The sequence below is a fragment of the Equus przewalskii genome, chromosome 17, assembly GCF_037783145.1.
Source record: "Equus przewalskii isolate Varuska chromosome 17, EquPr2, whole genome shotgun sequence".
NCBI classification, from domain to species: Eukaryota; Metazoa; Chordata; class Mammalia; order Perissodactyla; family Equidae; genus Equus; species Equus przewalskii.
The window spans coordinates 75,472,940-75,492,660 of NC_091847.1; the positions used below are offsets into that span (position 1 = coordinate 75,472,940).

General features: G+C 42.4%; 1 protein-coding gene across 5 annotated transcripts in view; it reads right to left on the reverse strand.

The window, feature by feature from the left end:
* FLACC1 (flagellum associated containing coiled-coil domains 1) overlaps positions 1 to 19,721 on the reverse strand; it is a 37,188-nt gene that overhangs the window by 2,001 nt on the left and 15,466 nt on the right. For 4 of the 5 annotated variants that reach the window (XM_070580741.1, XM_070580738.1, XM_070580739.1 and 1 more), the window contains 7 exons: positions 17,784 to 17,881; positions 16,689 to 16,741; positions 14,922 to 15,021; positions 13,155 to 13,258; positions 9,942 to 10,004; positions 488 to 577; positions 250 to 359 (listed from right to left, as the gene is read on the reverse strand). In XM_070580741.1, coding sequence (XP_070436842.1) covers positions 250 to 359; positions 488 to 577; positions 9,942 to 10,004; positions 13,155 to 13,258; positions 14,922 to 15,021; positions 16,689 to 16,741; positions 17,784 to 17,881 — 618 coding nt within the window. The remainder of the gene's footprint in view (positions 1 to 249; positions 360 to 487; positions 578 to 9,941; positions 10,005 to 13,154; positions 13,259 to 14,921; positions 15,022 to 16,688; positions 16,742 to 17,783; positions 17,882 to 19,721) is intronic. The other variant, XM_070580740.1, reaches the window with a different exon arrangement.

Genomic DNA, 19,721 nt, shown 5'->3' on the forward strand with positions numbered 1-19,721 from the left:
CGTTTTGCAAAAAACTAAGACATAGTTAAGGGAGAGGAGTCTAGACACAGCCCAGCACCACTTCAAATGAACGGTCGGACCTCAGCAGGTAACTTCTGTGGCCAAGCTCAGAGGGAGCATCTCTGTCCCGAAAATGCCTGTGTCTTGACTTCATCAGGGAATCCCTGGGTTCTTCGCCGATTCCCCATGGAAATCCCTCCCATTTTTAAAGATAATGCAGCCATGTCTCTTTGAAAAGCATCCTTTCACCTTAGATGAATGTTTTCTTCGGTCAGGAGTTGTATGGTATATTTAAACTTCTCTTCAGCTTCAGCAAGCTTGGCCTGGAGTTTTTTCTCTAGATTTCCCACCACAGCTTTCTGAAAGACATAAATTGCAATAGCTGTCTTTCCCAAACCAGAGTCTCCCAGAGCAGAGCTGCACGGCAGGGCTGCACCGACCCGGGTTTCTCCCTCAGAGTCCCACCCCGACCCCAGCCAGGACTCACCTCTTTCTGGAGTTCCATCTGGGTTTGGTAGAGGGTTGTGTTAAGTGATTCTAGGATAAGAGCTTGTGTGTGCAACTCTTCCTCTATGACCTATGTAAGAAGAAATTGCTTCAGGACATCATGACAGTGTTTACCCATTTATTCTCTTCTCTGGGGCACTGGGACAAGAATGTGAAGCATTAACTTTAGCTACTCATTCCTGCACCATTCGGTCGCTCTGCCCTGTTAATTCTACCCTCTCTATGTCTTGCCCATCTACAGCCTCCTCTGTCACTCCTCCAGAGCCAGCCCTCAGCAGAGCTCACATTGGTTGCCACAGCAGTTACCAATCATTTATTCATTAAACAAATATTTGTTAAATATCTATTACAGATTCCAACTATATGACATTCCAGAAAAGGCAAAACCATAGAGACAATAAAAAGATCAATGGTTGCCAAGGGCTGCGAAAGGAAGCAAAGGATGAATAGGTGGAGGGCAGAGGATTTTTAGGGCAGAGAAACTATTCTATACGATACTGCAGTGGTGGATAAATGGCATGATGCATTTGACAAAGCCTATAGAATGTACAACACAAAGAGCAAACTAATGTAATTTATGGGCTTCAGTTAAAAATGATGCATCAATATTGGTTCATCAACTGTAACAAATGTACCACACAAATGCAAGATGTTAATAATGGAGGAAATTGCGTGGGTGACAGGGGAGTATATGGGAAATCTCTGTACTTTTGTGCTTAATTTTTCAGTAAAACTAACACTGCTTTAAAAAATAGTCTGTTAATTAGGAAAAAACCTACTACTGTATTAAGCACCAGGAATATTACGATGAACAATGCAGATATAATTCCTGCTCTTATGGGGATACATTCTAGTGAGAGAAATGTAAATAAAATAAATAAAAGTAAATAAAATAATTAGAATAATAAATTGAAAACAAACCGAGGATGCCATATAAGAGCAGGGAAGGGATAAGTGTGGGATCTACTTCAGATAGATGCTGAAGAGACTACGACAACGGACCAGATGGGTCTCCACTTTCAGGTGTCAGCCCCATTGAATTCCTACATGTCCTTGGAGCTCTTCTCATGTAAAAAGCATCTTCCCAAGATGTACAAACCGGAGAGGTACCATGACTTACTGCAACTGCATTGTGCAAAGCATTGTACTGGATCATTTTGCATTCTTTCATTTATTTATTCATTCAAAAAATCAATTGCTATTTACTGGATGTCTGTGATGTGCCAGGCACTGTTCTAGAAGTTTGGGATTAGTAGTAAAGAAAATAGACAAAAACCCCTGCTTTCACTGAGTTTATCAGGTTAGATGATTATAAGTCTGTGTAGAAAAATAAAATAGGGAAAGGAAGTGCGGGCAGATTGTTGAGCCTTTAAATAGAGTAGCTCCTGAGAAGGCAGCAATTGAGCAAACACCAGAAAGAGGTAAGGAAGTTAGCCATGTGAGTATATGGAAAAGAGATTTCCAGGAACAGAGAATATAAAGTGCAAAGAGCCCAAAGTGGGAGCATCCTGGCCTGTTAAAGAAACAGCAAGAAGCCCAGTGCCACTGGAGTGGTGTGATGGAGGAGAAGAAATAGAGGGAGATGAGGTAGGGGGAAAGAACCACCAGCATGAAGCAGGTGGAACAATCTCTGGGGACAACACAGGGCTGGGAATAGATCATATTCCCATCAGTCAGTGTAGAAAAACTCTTCTAATACACAGAGTATTGGGTACACTACTCAGAAGGATGTTATCTCAGTAGTGGGGAAAAATTAGCCCTAAAGACTGCTTTAATTCTGCCTAATAAAGCTTAAAAACAAAGTTTGAAAAGATCAAACTATTTCCAAGTAACTTAACTGAATCCCAGAACAAAGCTCAATGACACTTAAAGGAATACAAAAATATTCAATGCCCAAAAAGGTAAACTTCACCCTGGCTGGCATCCAATCAAAAAATTATCAGGCATGCAAACAAACAAGAAAATATGACCATAAACCAGGAGCAAAATCAATTAATAGAAAGAGGCCCAGATGCATCTCCGTGAGAGGTGAGACCTCTCCAGGGACTGAGACATTGGTGGCAGCCATTATGTGATCTAGTACAGGCATACTGACACAGATGCAGGCAGAGCCACTGGAGTTCTTCCCCTGGCCTGTTAGCCCAGGGGTCTACCACACCCACTAGAGCACCAATTTAATCTAGTTCAGCCAGGGCAGGCAGCCCACTCAAGTGACTGGCCCCACCCAACAGCAAGCTCTCAGGCAACTTGTGGGCGAGCATAGGCAGGGTGCCCGGATCCTCTGCAGCCAGGCGAGGGGGTCCACCTCTGTGGGACAGGGCATGCACAAGGAGCAGGTCAAGCATCTAGGGTGTTGGTAGAGCATATGAGGCCTTTGCAGTGGGGTGACTGGGTCTACTTCAGGGGTTGGGGCATGCGCACAGGGCAGGACTGTGTTGACAATGTGTGTGGTCCTGTGGGCAGTGGGGCTCATTAGCTGCAGAAGACTTATGCGTCTCAAATAGCCATACATGGGATTGGCCCCACCTCCCAAAGCCTGAAACAATTGGGTGTTCCCATGCCTGGGGCCAGTCCCACTCTCCTGCAATCCTGAGAGAGCTGACAACAGCCTTGCAGGTTGGTGGCCTATAGCAATTGTAAGCCCCTGAGCCTAGCAACCAGCCATGCTGGGGGCCGACTCACTTAACAGAAAAACTGCAACAGGAATGTGCTATTAGACCTTGCAGCCAACTGTGCTGGGGCTCCTCATGCCTGATAAAGTGACTGAAGGGACCATAGCAGCCACATGCATCTGAGCATTACAACCTGCTGGCCAGAGGGACAGCCTAGTCTCCCTGGGCACCTACAGCAAGAGCAACCCTGTCAAAACAGAAGGATACACGTAGCCCACACAGGGGTCACTCCTGGAACATTTGGAACTGGTGACGAGAGGAAAGCACACTGCTGGGTCTCATAAGACATCTCTTACATTAAGGCCACTCCAAGACCATAAAGTCTCTCCAAGATCAGGAGACTTAGCTGACCTACCTACTATGTAGATATAAGTATAGAGAAAGAAGCAAAATAAGGAGGCAAAGGAATACATTTCAAGTAGGGAACAGGACAAAACCCCAGAAAAAGAGCTAAATGAAACAGATATAAACAATCTACCTGACAAAGAGTTCAAACAAAAAGTCATAAGGATGCTCACTGGTCTTGAGAGAATGGATGAACTCAGTGAGAATGTCAACAAAGAATTGGCAAATATAAAGAACCAATCAGAAATGAAGACTACAATACTGGAAATGAGAAATTCACAAAAGGCATTCAATATCAGAGAAGATGATATAGAAAAATGGATCAGTGAGCTGGATGAAAGGCTAGAGGAAATCACCCAAGCTGAACAGATAAAAAATAAAAAGAACAACAACAGTCTAAAGGACCTCTGGGACAACATCAAGCACACTAACATTCATATTATAGGTGTCTCAGAAGGAGAAGAGAGAGACAAAGGGGCAGATAATCTATTTGAGGAAATAATAGCTGAAAAATTTCCTAACCTAAGGAGGAAAACACACATCCAGGTACAGGATGCACAGAGAACACCAAACAAGATAAACTCAAAGAAGCCCACACCAAGACACATTATAATTAAAATGTCAAGAATTAAAAATAAAGAGAGAATCCTAAAAGCTGCAAGAGAAAGGCAACAAGTTACACACAAAGGAAAGCCCATAAGGCTCTCAGCTGACTTCTCAGCAGAAGCCTTACAGGCTAGAAGGGAATGACATAATATATTTAAAGTGCTGACAGGAAAAAACCTACTGCCAAGAATATTCTACCCAGCAAGGTTATCATTCAAAATGGAAGGAGAGAGAAAGAGTTTCCCAGATAAGCAAAAATTAAAGGAGTTTATCACCAAGAAACCAGTCTTACAAGAAATGCTAAAGGGACTTATTTAAGTAGGAAAGAGAAGATCACAAATAGGATTAAGAAAAATTATATATATAAAAAAAGCAATAAAATCAATGGTAAAGGCAAAAATACAGTAAAGGTAGCAGATCAATCACCTATGAAGATAATATGAAGTTCAAAAGACAAAAGTACTAAAATTACCTATTTCCATGATAAGAGGGTAACGAATACACACACACAAAGAAAGATATTAGATACGATATCAAAAACATAAAATGTGGGAGGTGGGGTGTAAAGGAGTAGAGCTTTTAGAAAGAGGTCAAACTAAAGAGACCACCAAATCAATATAGATTTCTATATACTTAGGTTATTAAAAATGACCCTCACAGTAATCACAAGCCAGAAACCTATAATAAGTACACAAAAAATTAAGAGAAAGCAACTCAAACATAATACTAAAGAAAGCCATCAAACCACAAGGAAAGAGAGCACGAGAAGAAAAAAGGAACAGAGAAGAGCTACTAAAACACCCAGAAAAAAGTAACAAAATGGCAATAAGTACATACTTATCAATAGCTACTTTAAATGTCAATGGACTAAATGCTCCAATCAAAAGGCATAGGGTGGCTGGTTGGATAAAAAAATAAGACCCATATATTTGCTGCATACAAGAGAAACACTTCAGACCTAAAGACACTCACAAACTGAAAGCGAAGGGATGAAAAAAGATACTTCATGCAAATGGCAATGAAAAGAAAGCTGAGGTAGCAATACTTTTATTAGACAAAATAGACTTTAAAACAAAAACTGTAACAGGAGAAAAGAAGGGCACTACAAAATGATAAAGGGAACAATCCAACAAGAGGATATTACACTTGTAAATATCTAGGCACCCAACATAGGATCACCTAAATATATAAAGAAATTATTAACAGGCATAAAAGGAGCAATAGTTAGTAACACAATAATAGGAATTTTAACTCTCCACTTACACCAACGGATAGATCATCCAAACAGAAGATCAGTAAGAAAAACCTTGCCCTTAAACAACACATTTGACCAGATGGACTTAGTAGATATATACAGAACATTCCATCCCAAAACCACAGAATACATATTCTTTTCAAATGCACATGGAACATTCTCCAGGATTGATCAATATTAGGTAACAAAACAAGTCTCAATAAATTTAAGAAGACTGAAATAATACCAAGCATCTTTTCTGACCACAACTGTATGAAACTAGAAATCAACTATAGGAAGAAAATCAGAAAAGACACAAATATGTGGAGATTAAACAAAATGCTACTGAGAAACAATTGGGTCAATGAAGAAATCAAAGGAAAAATAAAAAAATACCTGGAGACAATGAAAATGAAAATACGACATGCCAAAATTTATGGGATACAGCAAAAGCAGTTCTAAGAGGGAAGTTTAAAGCAACACAGGCCTACCTCAACAAACAAGAAAAATCTCATAAACAATCTAACAGTGCACCTAAAGGAGCTGGAAAAAGAAGAACAAACAAAGCCCAAAATCAGTACATGGAAGGAAATAATAAAAATCAGAGCAGAAATAAATGAAATAGAGCTTCAAAAAACAATAGAAAAAATCAATGAAACCAAGAGCTAGTTCTTTGAAAAGATAAACAAAATTGACAAACTTTTAGCCAGACTCACCAAGAAAAAAAGAGAGAAGCCTCAAATAAATAAAATCAGAAATGAAAGAGGAGAAATTACAACAGACACCTCAGAATTACAAAAGATTATAAGAGAATACTATCAAAAGCTATACACCAACAAACTGGATAATCTAGAAGAAATGGATAAATTCCTAGAATCATACAACCTTCCAAAACTGAATCAAGAAGAAATAGAAATTTGAATAGACCAGTAAGGAGATTGAAATAGTAACCAAAAACCTCCCCAAAAATAAAAGTCCAGGGCCAGATGGCTTCTCTAGTGAATTCTACCAAACATTCCAAGAAAACTTAATACCTGTCCTTCTCAAACTGTTCCAAAAAATTGAAGAGGAGGGGAAACTTCCTAACTCATTCTATGAGGCCAATATTACCCTGATACCAAAACCAGACAAGGACAAGAAAAAAAAGAAAATTACAGGCCAATATCACTGATGAACATCGATGCAAAAATCCTCCACAAAACACTAGCAAATCCAATACAACACATTAAAGAGATCATACACCATGATCAAGTGGGATTTATTCCAGGGGGACGGGATGTTTCAACATCCGCAAATCATTCAACATGATACACCACATCAACAAAATGAGGACTAAAATTCACATGATCTTCTCAACAGATACAGAGGAAGCATTTGACAAGATACAGCATCCATTTATGCTAAAACACTCTGAATAAAATGGGTATAGAAGGAAAGTACTTCAACATAATAAAGGTCATATATGACAAATCCACAGCTAATACCATCCTCAATGGAGAAAAATTGAGAACTACCCCTATAAGAACAGGAACCAGGCAGGAAGCCCACTTTGACCACGTTTATTTAACATAGTGTTGGAAGTCCTAGCCAGAGCAATTAGGCAAGAAAAGGAAATAAAAGGGATCCAAAATGGAAAGGAAGAAGTGAAACTGTCACTATTTGCAGATGACATGATTTTACATAGAGAAAACTCTAAAGGATCCAGTAAAAAACTTTTAGAAATAATAAATGAATAAGGTAAAGTTGCAGGATACAAAACCAAGATACAAAAATCAGTTGCATTTTTATGCACTAACAACGAAGTAGCAAAAAGAGAAATTAAGAATACAATCTCATTTAAAATTGCAACAAAAAGAATAAAATATGTAGGAATAGACTTAACCAAGGAGATGAAAGATCTGTAGACTGAAAACCATAAAACATTGTTGAAAGCAAGTGAAGAAGACACAAAGAAATGGAAAGATATTCTGTGCTCTTGGATTGGAAGAATTAACATAGTTAAAAAGTCCATACTTCCTAAAGCAATCTACAGATTCAATGCAATCCCTATCAAAGTTCCAATAACATTTTTCACAGAAATAGAACAAAGAATCCTAAAATTTATATGGAACAACGAAAGACCCTGAAAAGCCAAAGGAATCCTGAGGAAAAAGAACAAAGCTGGAGGTGTCATAGTCACTGATTTCAAAATATACTAGAAAGCTATAGTAATCAAAACAGCACGGTACTGGCACAAAAACAGACACAAAAGTCCATGGAACAGAATCGAGAGCCCAGAAATAAACCCACACATCTATGGACAGCTAATTTTCACCAAGGGAGCCAGGCACATAGAATGGAGAAAAGAAAGTCTCTTCAATAAATGGTGTTGGGAAAACTGAACAGCCACATGCAAAAGAATGAAAGTAGACTATTATCTTATACCATATACAAAAATTCAAAATGGATTAAATACTTGAATGTAAGACCTGAAATCATGAAAGTTCTAGAAGAAAACATAGGCAGTACGCTCTTTGACATCGATCTTAGCAACATATTTTCAAGTACCATGTCTGACCAGGCAAGGGAAACAAAAGAAAACAAAAAACAAAAACAAATGGGACTACATCAAACTAACCATCGTCTGCACAGCAAAGGAAACCATCAACAATAGGAAAAGACAATCTAACAATTGTGAGAAGATATTTGCAAACCATATATCTGATAAGGGGTTAATATCCAAAACATATAAAGAACAACAAAAAAACTAACAACCCAATTAAAAGATGGGCAAAAGATCTGAATAGACATTTCTCCAAAGAAGATATGTAGATGACCAACAGACATATGAAAAGATGTTCAACATCATTAACTATCAGGGAATGCAAATCAGAACTACAATGAGATATCACCTCACTCTGGTCAGAATGGCTATAATTAAGACAGGAAACAACAAGTGTTGGAGAGGATGTGGAGAGAAGGGAACCCTCGTACACTGCTGGTAGGAGTGCAAACTGGTGCAGCCACACTGGAAAACAATATGGAGATTCGTCAAAAAATTAAGAATAGATCTACCATGTGATCCAGCTATTCCACTGCTGGGTATTTATCCAAAGAACATGAAAACATGAACTTGTAAAGATAAATGCACACCTATGTTCATTGCAGCACTATTCACAATAGTCAAGACTTGGAAGCAACCTAAATGCCCACCAAGGGATGAATGGATAAAGAAGATGTGGTATATATATACAATGGAATACTGCTCAGCCATAAGTAACCAAGAAATCTGGCCATTTGTGACAACATGAATGGAGCTTGAGGGTGTTATGCTAACTGAAATAAGTCAGAGGGAGAAAGTCAAATACTGTACGATCTTACTCAGAAGATGAAAACAGCAAGGAACGATCACAGAGAGGCAGAGATGAGACTGGTGGTTACTGGAGGGCAAGAGGGGAGGGAGGAGGTTGCAAGGGGTGATTAGGCACATGTGTGTGGTGATGGACTGTAATTAGTCTTTGGGTGGTGAACATGATGTAATTTACACAGAAACCTAAATATAATGATGTACATCTGAAATCTATATAATGTTATAAACCAATGTTACCACAATAAAAAAAAAGAGAGACCCAGAAATGACACAAATGATACGCTTTGTAGACAAGCTCATGGAAGCAGTTATTATGATTCACTGGGTCTACCTTGCTCATTCCTTCACCTTGTAGAATATCGTGGTCTGTGTGCTCAACAGCGCTGAAGCCTTGCCTGGGCTCCTAGATATCATCCCGTACTTTCAGAATGGCTAATCTTTTCCCACACTTGACCATTCTGGACCCAAGTTAAATTCCCAGTGAAAGGAGAAGCACAAGGCAGCTTGTGGGTTTGAACATTTTCCCTTCAGGTGTCTCCCACATGAAAGTGCCATAATTTGTCCCAGAAGAAGAGAGTTCCTTGAGGAGGATGTGGGGGGTGAGTTTTAAGGAGAGTCTTTTTTTTTTTTTTAAAGATTTTATTTTTTTCCTTTTTCTCCCCAAATCCCCCCAGTACATAGTTGTATATTCTTTGTTGTGAGTCCTTCTAGTTGTGGCATGTGGGACACTGCCTCAGCGTGGTTTGATGAGCAGTGTCATGTCCACGGCCAGGATTCGAACCAACGAAACACTGGGCTGCCTGCAGCAGAGCGTGCGAACTTAACCACTGGGCCAAGGGGCCAGCCCTAAGGAGAGTCTTGGAGTCAGAGTTTCTGGGGGCAGTATTGTACTTTTCAGAACTTAAAGGGAAGAATCAGGTATTTTGCCATTCAGGGCCCTTCTGCAGTTTGAGACTTACTAGAAATGAAAGGCACTTGACACTGAAGATCACACAGTATATTGCTCATGCATTTGTTCAAATTTGGCTCTAAAAAGGCACCAAGGGCTTCGTTTTATGATAGTTCTAAAATCCTTTTTGACTTCTTGAATCCAGCAAACTCAGCTTTAGGTCTTCCATTTTTTATTGGTTTTAGGAAAATTATCATAGATTCCACTTTATTGAGGGTATATTATTTTACCGACGTACTTGTAAGATGCTAATTCCACAGGAAAAATAAAAAAGTTTACCTCTTTGGTCTTTCTCAGCTCCTCTAATTGCAAGGTGTCCCTTTCATGTTGTTTCAAGAGCTCCTAAAAATAATTTTTTGGGGAAAAGGTCAGCACTGGGGTTCTGGCGCTTCTTTCAGAAAATTAAGAAAGCCAAAATAGGATTCAGGAATATAATATTCACCAAAGTTTAGATATAGGTTTAATGAAGTACATATTACAAACTAATTATATGATGTGTGACGTTAAATAATAAAAATCTTACTCATGTTCAACCTTAGTACATTGACAAATATTTTTTTTCTTTTTTCTTTTTGTGAGGAAGATTCACCCCAAACTAACATCCATTGGCAATCCTCTTTTTTTTTTTTTGCTTGAGGAAGATTAGGCCTGAGCTAACATCTGTGCCAATCTTCCTCCACTTTATATGTGGGTTGCCGCCACAGCATGGCTGATGAGTGGAGTAGGTCTGCACCTGGGATCCAAACCCAAGAACCTGGGCTGCTGAAGTGGAGAACACACGGAACTTTAATCACTCAGCCACAGGGCCAGCCCCCACATTGACAAATATTAAAAGAAATTATATTTTCATGAAAGACTTTTCTTGTTAGTGTATAGATTCAACACTGTTAAATACCCAATTCTCCACAGACTGAACTTTATAGTCAATGCAATCCCAGTCAAAATACCAGCAGGCTTTCTTGCCAAGATAATTCTAAAATTTAAATAGAAATACAAAGGATCTAGAAGAGTCAAAACAATCTTGAAAAACAAGAGTAAAGTTGGAAGATTTTCACTCCCTGATTTCAAGCTACAGTAATTAAGACAATTTGTTTTTGACCCAAGTATAGGCAAATAGTTGAATGGAACAGAATAGAGAGTCCCCCGCACTCCCTAAAGACATCAAAGACACCAACGAAACTCACTGGAAAAGGAAAGCTTTTTCAACAAATCATTCTGGAACAACTTGATATCCATATGGAAAAAAATGACCTATGACCTCTACCTAACTCCGTGCACAATGATTACTTAAAATGTATCATAGAATCATAAAAGCTAAAGTTATGAAGTTTTTAAAAAAATAGATATCTTTGTGTCCTTGGAATAGGCAACAATTTCATAGAAAGAACACAAAAAGCTATAATCACAAAAGAGAAAATATTGATAATTTGACTTTGATCAAAATTACAAACTTCTACACATTGAAAGACAATGTGAGCGAAATGCAAAGGCAAACCACAGGCTGGGAGACAGAATTCACAACATATATATCTGACAAAGAACTTGCATCCATTGTATAAAAAGTACTCCTAGACATCAATAACAAAAGGATAAATAACCCAAGATTTTCTAAATGGCAAAAAACTTGAACTGACACTTCACCAAAGAAAACAGAAATGGTCCAATTGCCCAACATAACTAGTTATCAAGGAAACTAAAACCATAATGAAATACCATTTCATACCCACTGGCATAGCCAAAATTAAAAGATTGGCAATACTGGTTTCTGTTGGTGATATGCAGGAACTGGAATTCTCATATATTAAAGATGCAAGGGTAAAATGGTGCAACTGCTGTGGAAAATAGCTTGGCAATTTCTTGTAAAGTTAAACCTACAACTGCCCAAGGGCCCAGTAACAGCATCCCTAGGTGTTTACCCAAGGGAAACGAAAGCGTGTGTCTACAAAAATCCTTGTACAGGGGTGCTTATAGAAGATTTATTTGTAAAAGACAAAAAATGGGAACAACTCAAACCTCCAAAACCAGGAAAATGGTAAATACATTGGGTGATATTCCTATAAAGGAATACTACTGAGCAATAAAAAAGGAAGAGATGACTGATATGAACAACAAATGGATAAATTTCACAGACATTATATTGAAGGAAGAGAAGTTATACACAAAAGAGCATATACTGTATGATTCCATTTATGTGAAGTTTACAAGCAAGTAAAACTAGTCTATGGTGGTGGGATTTGAAAGAGTGGTGGTCTTGGGGCAGGTTTTGAGGAAGATGGGGCTTAACTGGAAAGGAACACAGAGTGCTTTCTGGGTTGATGAAATGTTCTAGATCTCGATTTGGGTGTTGGTTATACAGATGTAAACATTTTTCAAAACTCCTCCAACCGTATACTTCATATCCGTGCATTTTGCTAAGTGTAATTATACCTTAATGAGAGAGAGAGAGAGAGAGACAGGGTACCCGTTCACAGATTTATAGTCAGCATCACCAGACAGAAAATCAGAGGGAGGACGATGTATCAGATGATCAAATCTCTCCCCACTAGAGGACCTGCTACTTCTATTCAGACGTCTGAGCTCTCCAGACTGCAGGAGCACTAGGCATTCGGCAGAGCACGCCCCATCTCCTCATTATTGTTTTCCTCAACAACATAGTGAATGCTGGAAATGGGTCTTTATTGGTGAAATTAGAAGCTTTTCAATTAGCATGATGGTTACAAATGGGCTCTTAAACATGGAATATTCAAGATATCTAAAATATTTTAGAGACACTCTCCACTTGGCATGTAAAGGGTACAAGGACCTAACAAAGCCTGTAGCCTGTGCACTTAGGGATGGATCTAAGACTGGACTCCTAAGTGCTCCTGTGTGCTGCTTAGGAGGAGCCCCGGTTGCCTGATGCTGAGTACCACAGTTAGAGTCCCACCTCTGTACTAACCACCGTGTGTAGCTCTGATGAATCTTTCATGCACCGAAAAGCTCAGAGAGCTGGTGGTGTGACTGCTTGGGACCTGCTTGCTAACACACATCTGCTTAGCAAATGTCCACGTATTTGGTAGGATTCGGCTGAGACCTCCTTTCATTATAACCCGGTATCAGTGTCGAGGTTGTGCAGGAGTGACCAACACGAGTAGCTAACCCTCATTTGCTTAGTTTAGTTTACAACAATGCCCTTTCTCTTCAACTACAAGGATGAAAGGACATTCGGAGACCAGGATTTTGGCAAAATAGGGAATTTCAGGCTCTGTATATGGTTAGCATTTTATTATTTCCTGTTAATTACAATTTTTGTCCCAGTAACCCCGTGTTAAGACTGTCTAGGAAAAAGACAACCAGACTATCAGTCTCCTTGCATGTGTTCCCAGGGCAGCTGGGAAAGGAGGAATATGCCCATGCAGACAAACAGCTCGCCTAATCCCCAGGCGCACCTGGGGGCCGGGCGCTGCACCAAGACTGCACGGCCCACCCCTGAGGTCCTCTGCACTCAGTTACCTCCTTCTCTCGGTTGAAGTTCTCAAAGACGGCACTGTGGGAGTCCTGGATTTTCTTCTTTTCTTCTTCCGACTCTAACTCAAACTTCTTTGTTATGTTATGTTCTGTGGAGGTGAGAAGAAATCACATATCAGTGTAGATGTGGGAAAAACAGAGGCAGAGAGAAAACTAGAGGATCTGAAGATAACAGAAATTCCAGACTGGGTCAAACTCAAGGTCTTACAGCCTCGTGTTCGCCTGACGCTCACCTGGAGATGCTCGAGAGCTGGGTGAACACGGTGGCGGTTCTAATCACATCACCTTCTGGGATTGACCTCTGATGTCTCTGGTTCTTTCCATGTGGTTTACTTTGGATCCGTTGCTTATTATTGTGTCCATTCCCTCTGGTGAAGTAACCACTATGCTTGCTTGGATATCCTTATCTTAAAGCACAGCTCTCGGCTAACGTGACTTTTCCAGCAATAAAATTTATTCTGTCCTTAGCCCTGGGGTAGAGGTAAGTTTAACCATTTTGGGAAGCTGCCAGCAGAGTCCCAATACTAAACAGGAGGAAGAGGTGAGGGCTAACACAAACCTCATCTTGAGCCTCGCAGTGCTGGGGGTGGAGAGGGAGGCAACCCCTGGGCTTGCAGGACAAGTCTGCACTGAGCTACACCATGAGCAGCTAAGGACTGCTTATCCCAGACTGGTTGTAACATCTCAACTTAGACTTTGACAACATAGGATGACTGTAACATGAGTAGCCAGGAGCCTGGGAAATGAGCTGGGCTATCCTGCACCAGGATTCCAGGTCACGCCTCTAACAGGGGCAGCTCCACCATTCCCCAGTCTTAACTCCAGGGTCCTCATGTTGCCTTCTTACAATCCACAGTCCCCAGCAGGGAAGGAATGGCCTGAGGATTAACTTTCCCAGGGAGTATCTGCGTTTAATTGAGTAATTTTGTTAAAACCAATGAAATCTGATATGAACTGGGTGAGGGCAGGATGTGGAATAGGTTTAGAGAGGCCCCACTCCTGCCTCCACTAGTCCTCTAGGTAGGGGAGCAGAGGCTCCGTAAATCCCTCTCTCCTTTCTCCATTTACAAAGAAGCTCAGCGGGGTGGGGGCTCACCTATAGAGCACGCTGTGTGATCTAAAGTCTGTGCTGAGCGTGGGAAATATTAAAAATATAGAGCGATATATAAATGTACCAAATCAACATGTTGAATTTTAAACTTGCACAGTTATATGTCAATGATAGCTCAATTACAGATAAATATAATCGTATATATAATCAACATACAATCATATATATAATAATCGTCCATATATAGTCATATGTATATATAATCAAACAAGGCTTCCTTTGGAGGGTGTGGGCATATAGAGGCTCACAGTATAGGATTGTATTGCCCTTCCCCAAACAATTGAATACTTGAAACTCTAATTCAGGAATTTTTTTTCTGGAACTTTGGGGTCACTGGTGTCCAGATAATAAGTCTACACTCCTACAGATGCCCCAAAACTTGTTGCAGTCCCTGATGGCCAAACATGGAACCAGTGAGTTTTGGAAGGTGCAGGCTCAGACCCCCAGGGGCCGAACTTCATAAAAGACTCCATCTTTGTTGTCACTTCCTTGAAAACTCCAGGCACCTTGTATTCAGGAGTCCCGGCATGTGGCCCATCACCCTTACTGAAACCAAGGCTGCCCTCCTCAAGTCGAGACCAAGCTGAATGGCAGTGTTTTGGTGCACCTGTCATCGGAAAGTCAGAAGTTTCCATACTCACTTTGCTTTAGCAGGATCTTTTCCCGCTCCAACTTCTCATCCTTCTCCCATTCTGCCTTCTTCTTTGACCACTTATCTTCCAACTGATCATAAATGCTGTCCTGTGGAGACACAAGACACCATGAAGAGAAGGTTCTTGAGAAAGGACACCTGGAGAGGCCATAAACTCACAGCAGGGCTGGACCCCCAGCACTGCACACCCGCCCACAGCTCTGGGCCCCATGCAGCTTCCCTCACCTGGGACCCTTGCTAGGGGACCCCAACACGGGGGCTGAGGAAGGTAACTTCTAGCCCAGCTCGCCTGAGAGCCTGCGAACCCTAAATGTCAAGGGCAAACTGCATGGCGTCTGCCCCAGTGGGACTGGGCTTCCTTTGAAGACAGGCAGGGTGCCCCTGAGGGACCCACAGGCCAGCTCCCTCTGAATCTGCAATCATTCAACGGCACGTGAATAGGGAAATGCCTAGTAGTTAACTTGAAGACTTAGAAAACAATGGGCTGTTTTTCAGAGAGTGTCCATTTTTCCTCAGCAAGGCTAACTTCCTTTGTAGCTGAGGTTAAATAAGCCTAACGCGATGCCAGTCCTGGGGTTTGGCTGGGACCTCATGAGGTGGAACCGCAGGAGGGCAAGGCCCAGGACCTGGCCACAGCCAGTAAGTTCTCGGGACCCTGACCCCCTTGCTCTCCAGGTTAGCAGCAGGATTCACACTGGGCCCAGCATCAGACCTCATTTGTAACTGTGGTCATTTAGAGAGAAGTTCTTGCTCATCATTCTCGAGACTGGTGGGCAGTTCGGTTTCCATAGAGGTCAAAGCTCTGGAGAGGCCCAGCCTGCAGCCAACACGAAGGGCACCTAGGGAACTGAGAGTGCTTACCTGCCCATCACCCTGATGCTTCTCTCAAGCTCCACTCTGTGACTCGCTCCCTGACTCTATCAAGGTACATCGTGGAAAATGAGTTTTGGATACAAGCTCAGAATTGAAACTGTGAGTGGAGAATACAATTTCAGAGGTGGTCCTTTGTTTGCCAGGACTGAATTGTTTCCTGGGGCTCCGGACTTTCAGTGCTAAAACCAGGAAAGTCCTGGCAAACCAGGACTAATTGGTCACCATAGAGTGGGGCTTTCTGCCTCAGCCCTTGCCCTGTCTACTCCCCATCTCTCACTCCCATCCTCCTAGGAAGAAATCATGCCCTAACTCTCTTTCTCTGCACCTCCGTCAAATTAGCCGATTAAATGCATGGGTTGTGTTCTGAGATAGCTGGAGACCCCCATGCTCTGCTTTGGGACTGGGGCAGGTACAGACACAGTGATCCAGTCTTTCTGGATGGCAGCTGGGCCAAATGTCTCAAAGGCCTTTTACATGTTTCCTCCTTTTGACTTAGCACTATACTAGAATCAAAGATGTTACAAAATACAGATATTAGTGGCTGTCTTGAGGTAGAGACAGTTCTTTCTTTTTGTTGTTGGGTTTTGTATTGCCATTAAAAAACAAAAAACAATGAGCAGGTGTTACTTTTGTAATCACAAACGTATTTTCCAATGCCCTGCTTTAGGGTCTGGGTGACTGACTTGTCACTCGTGGAAGCCATCACAGTCTGCAGGTTCACTCTTCTCCCCGGGTGCAGCTAGTGCCGCTGAGGTCCAAGGACGCTGGGAATCTCAGGAAATTATTTTCTGGGCAAGGGCTCTAGATTCATCTCAATGCCATCAGCAGGAAGGAGCTTTGCTTCTCTTACTCTCATAATCTACCACGGAGCTCCAAATCTTACCTGATACATATAAAACATATTCTTCAAATACTTATACTCCTTTTGCATCTCCTCTGGACAAAAGGAAAACAACAGGGTCATCATTATACCTCTGAAATGCACGTTTTCAAATTCAACTGTGAGCTTTCCTATATACCTTCCCTACCCCAAACTCAGGCCCTGTACAGTGGAACCGTGTGTGCCTCAGAAATCCCTCTGGAAGCTCATCAGAAATTCAGATGCCTGGACCCCACTCTAAACCCACTGACTCGGGGTCTCAGAGGAGAGGCCCAGCATATGTCCATAATATGATCTGGATGCACATGAAGTCTGAGAACTAGCCCCCAGGAGAAACCCATATCTGCAGAAAAAGATGAGCGAAACCTTGCAGCATGCGTCTGCTGCTCTCTTTTTAAACAACATTTCCTAGTGTGCATTGATTTTGAAAACAATACATCTTCTCTTTAGAAAATTCAGAAGTCAGCAAAGTGTAAATATTGTCTTTAAAAAATGTAAGGCAAAAGAAAGGGAGAAGCTTATAGCATTTCTCCTTCTCCCTGTGGAGATCAGTCTATAAACTCACAATTCTGAAGGGTACACTCTCTGCCCTTCCCAAGGGCAGCATAAACAGTGGGCTTAAAGGCCAACACAACCTTTATGGATTACAGGACCATAGGAATCATAGTGTCAGCTGGAATAGAATGAAACACCATCATTTCACAGGTGAGGAAACTTGCTGAATTGCAATAGTGTTATATTTGTAGAACACTGAGATGTACAAAGTGCCTTCACATTCTTATCCCTCTGATAAAGGCAAGTATTATTGTCCTCAATTCCCAGATGGGGAAACTGAAACTCAAAGAGGTTAAGGGACTTGCTCAGATCCCAAAAGTTGGTCACAGGCCCTTCCATCTTCCAGGCCTAGGAAAGACACTGGTAGACGAGGTTTCCCTCTTCAGTTTCATTCTCCATCACCTTGTCTCCTTGGGCTTTAGGAGGAAACCGTGAAAACCTAGCCATAGCCCATCCATGGCCAGCGGAGTCCCTTGGCCTGAGACCCACATGGTCAGCCTCCCGCCCCTTTACCAGGGTCATTCTCCCCAGTCCCGGTCATACCTAGTTTCTCCTGGGCAGCCAACTTCTCCGCCCTCAAGGCTGCTTTGTAGTTGTTCTCCAACTCAGTGAGCTCTGCTGCGTGGGCCTCTTTGAGCTTCCTGTGGGACCCCGGGGGAAGGCCACAGTCATCAGTGCAAAGAAGTCCAGAGCTGAGCTGTCAGATTTACCCCTTTCCGCCTCCCCTCCCTCGCACAGGGGGCAGGCTGCAGGGCCCTTGCTCCCTGATGCATTCTCCTGGCATCCATCCAGAAAAGGGAGAGAAGACCGCTGTTTTCACCAACCACTCTTTTGAATAAAGCCAATCAGGGCCATAGACTGCCCTCACAGCACAGTCTTTGCTTATATCTCTCTTGGGAAACCATGGGCTGCATTAGCGCCCCGGATAATTTTAGAGCTCAGGGTCTCTCCAGCCTCCATTCCACTGCTCAAGATGAGCATTAAAATGAAAGGCTATACGGGGGCTGGCCCCATGGCCAAGTGGTTAAGTTTGCGCACTCTGCTGCAGGCAGCCCAGTGTTTCGTTGGTTCGAATCCTGGGCGCGGACGTGGCACTGCTCATCAAACCATGCTGAGGCAGCGTCCCACATGCCACAACTAGAAGGACCCACAATGAAGAATATACAAATATGTACCGGGGGGCTTTGGGGAGAAAAAGAAAAAAATAAAGTCTTTAAAAAGAAAATGAAAGGCTATACGAGCCGCCAAACCAGGAAAAGACATGGAGGAACCTTAAATACATATTGGTAAGTGAACAAGGCCAATTTGAAAAGGCTACACACTATATGATTCCAACTATATGACATCCTGGAAAAGGCACAGCTACAGAGACAGTCAAAAGATCGGTTGCCAGGAGTTGGGGGAGGGAGGGGTGGGTGGGGAGAGCACAGTAGATTTTTAGGGCAGTGAAAATACTCGGTATGATAGTATAATGATGGATACATGTCACCGTAAATTAGTCCAACTCACAGAATGTACACCAGGAGTGAACTAGGGACTTTGGGTGTTAATGACATGTCAGCGTAGGTTCATCAGTTGTAACAAATGCACCATGGTGGTGTGGGGTGTCACTAATGGCATAGATTGTAGCGGGGGGGTGGTGTTAGGGGGTGTATGGGAACTCTGTACTTCACGTGCTATTTTACTGTGAGCCTAAAACTGCACTAAAAAATAAAGTCTATTATAAAATAAATGAGTTAATTAATTAAAATTTTTTTTAAAAAAGCAAGTCTGTGACTGAACCAGGAGGACTCCTCTCCCCCAGGATGTCTGGGGCTGCTCTGGTGCCCCATGGGGAGTGAGAAGGGGATTTCGTGGGTTTCTCACCACACACACAGCACACCTCCTCTACTTCCTCATTGTTTGTCTTTGTGGCTTTGCACCCTGCCCCTCCCATGCCTTGTTCCCTTTTTGCCCAGGCCCTGACCTAGCAGCCAGGGAGAGTAGAGGTGAGAAGAGGAACAGGAGGAAGAAGAGGAGGAGGAGGGGAAGGAAGAAGACAAGGAGGGAAAGGAGGAGGAGGAGGAGGAGGAAGAGGAGAAGGGGGAGAAAGAGGAGGAGGAAGAGGAGGAGAGGGAGATAGAGGAGTAGGAGGAGGAAGGGGAGGAGGAGGAGGGGGAGGAGGAGGATGGGGAGGAGGAGGAGGGGGAGGAGGAGGAGGGGGAAGAGGAGGAGGGGGAGGAGGAGGAGGGGGAGGAGGAGGAGGGGGAGGAGGAGGAGGGGGAGGAGGAGGAGGGGAGGAGGAGGATGGGGAGGAGGAGGGGAGGAGGGGGAGGAGGGGGAGGGGAAGGAGAGGGAGGAGGAGGAGGGGAGGAGGAGGATGGGGAGGAGGAGGGGGAGGAGGAAGAGGAAGAGGAGGCTGGGTTGAGACAACAGCTGTCTACCACAGAAATCTCCTAGAGAACAAAGAATAGCTCTTCTCAGCAATCAACAAAAAGAGAG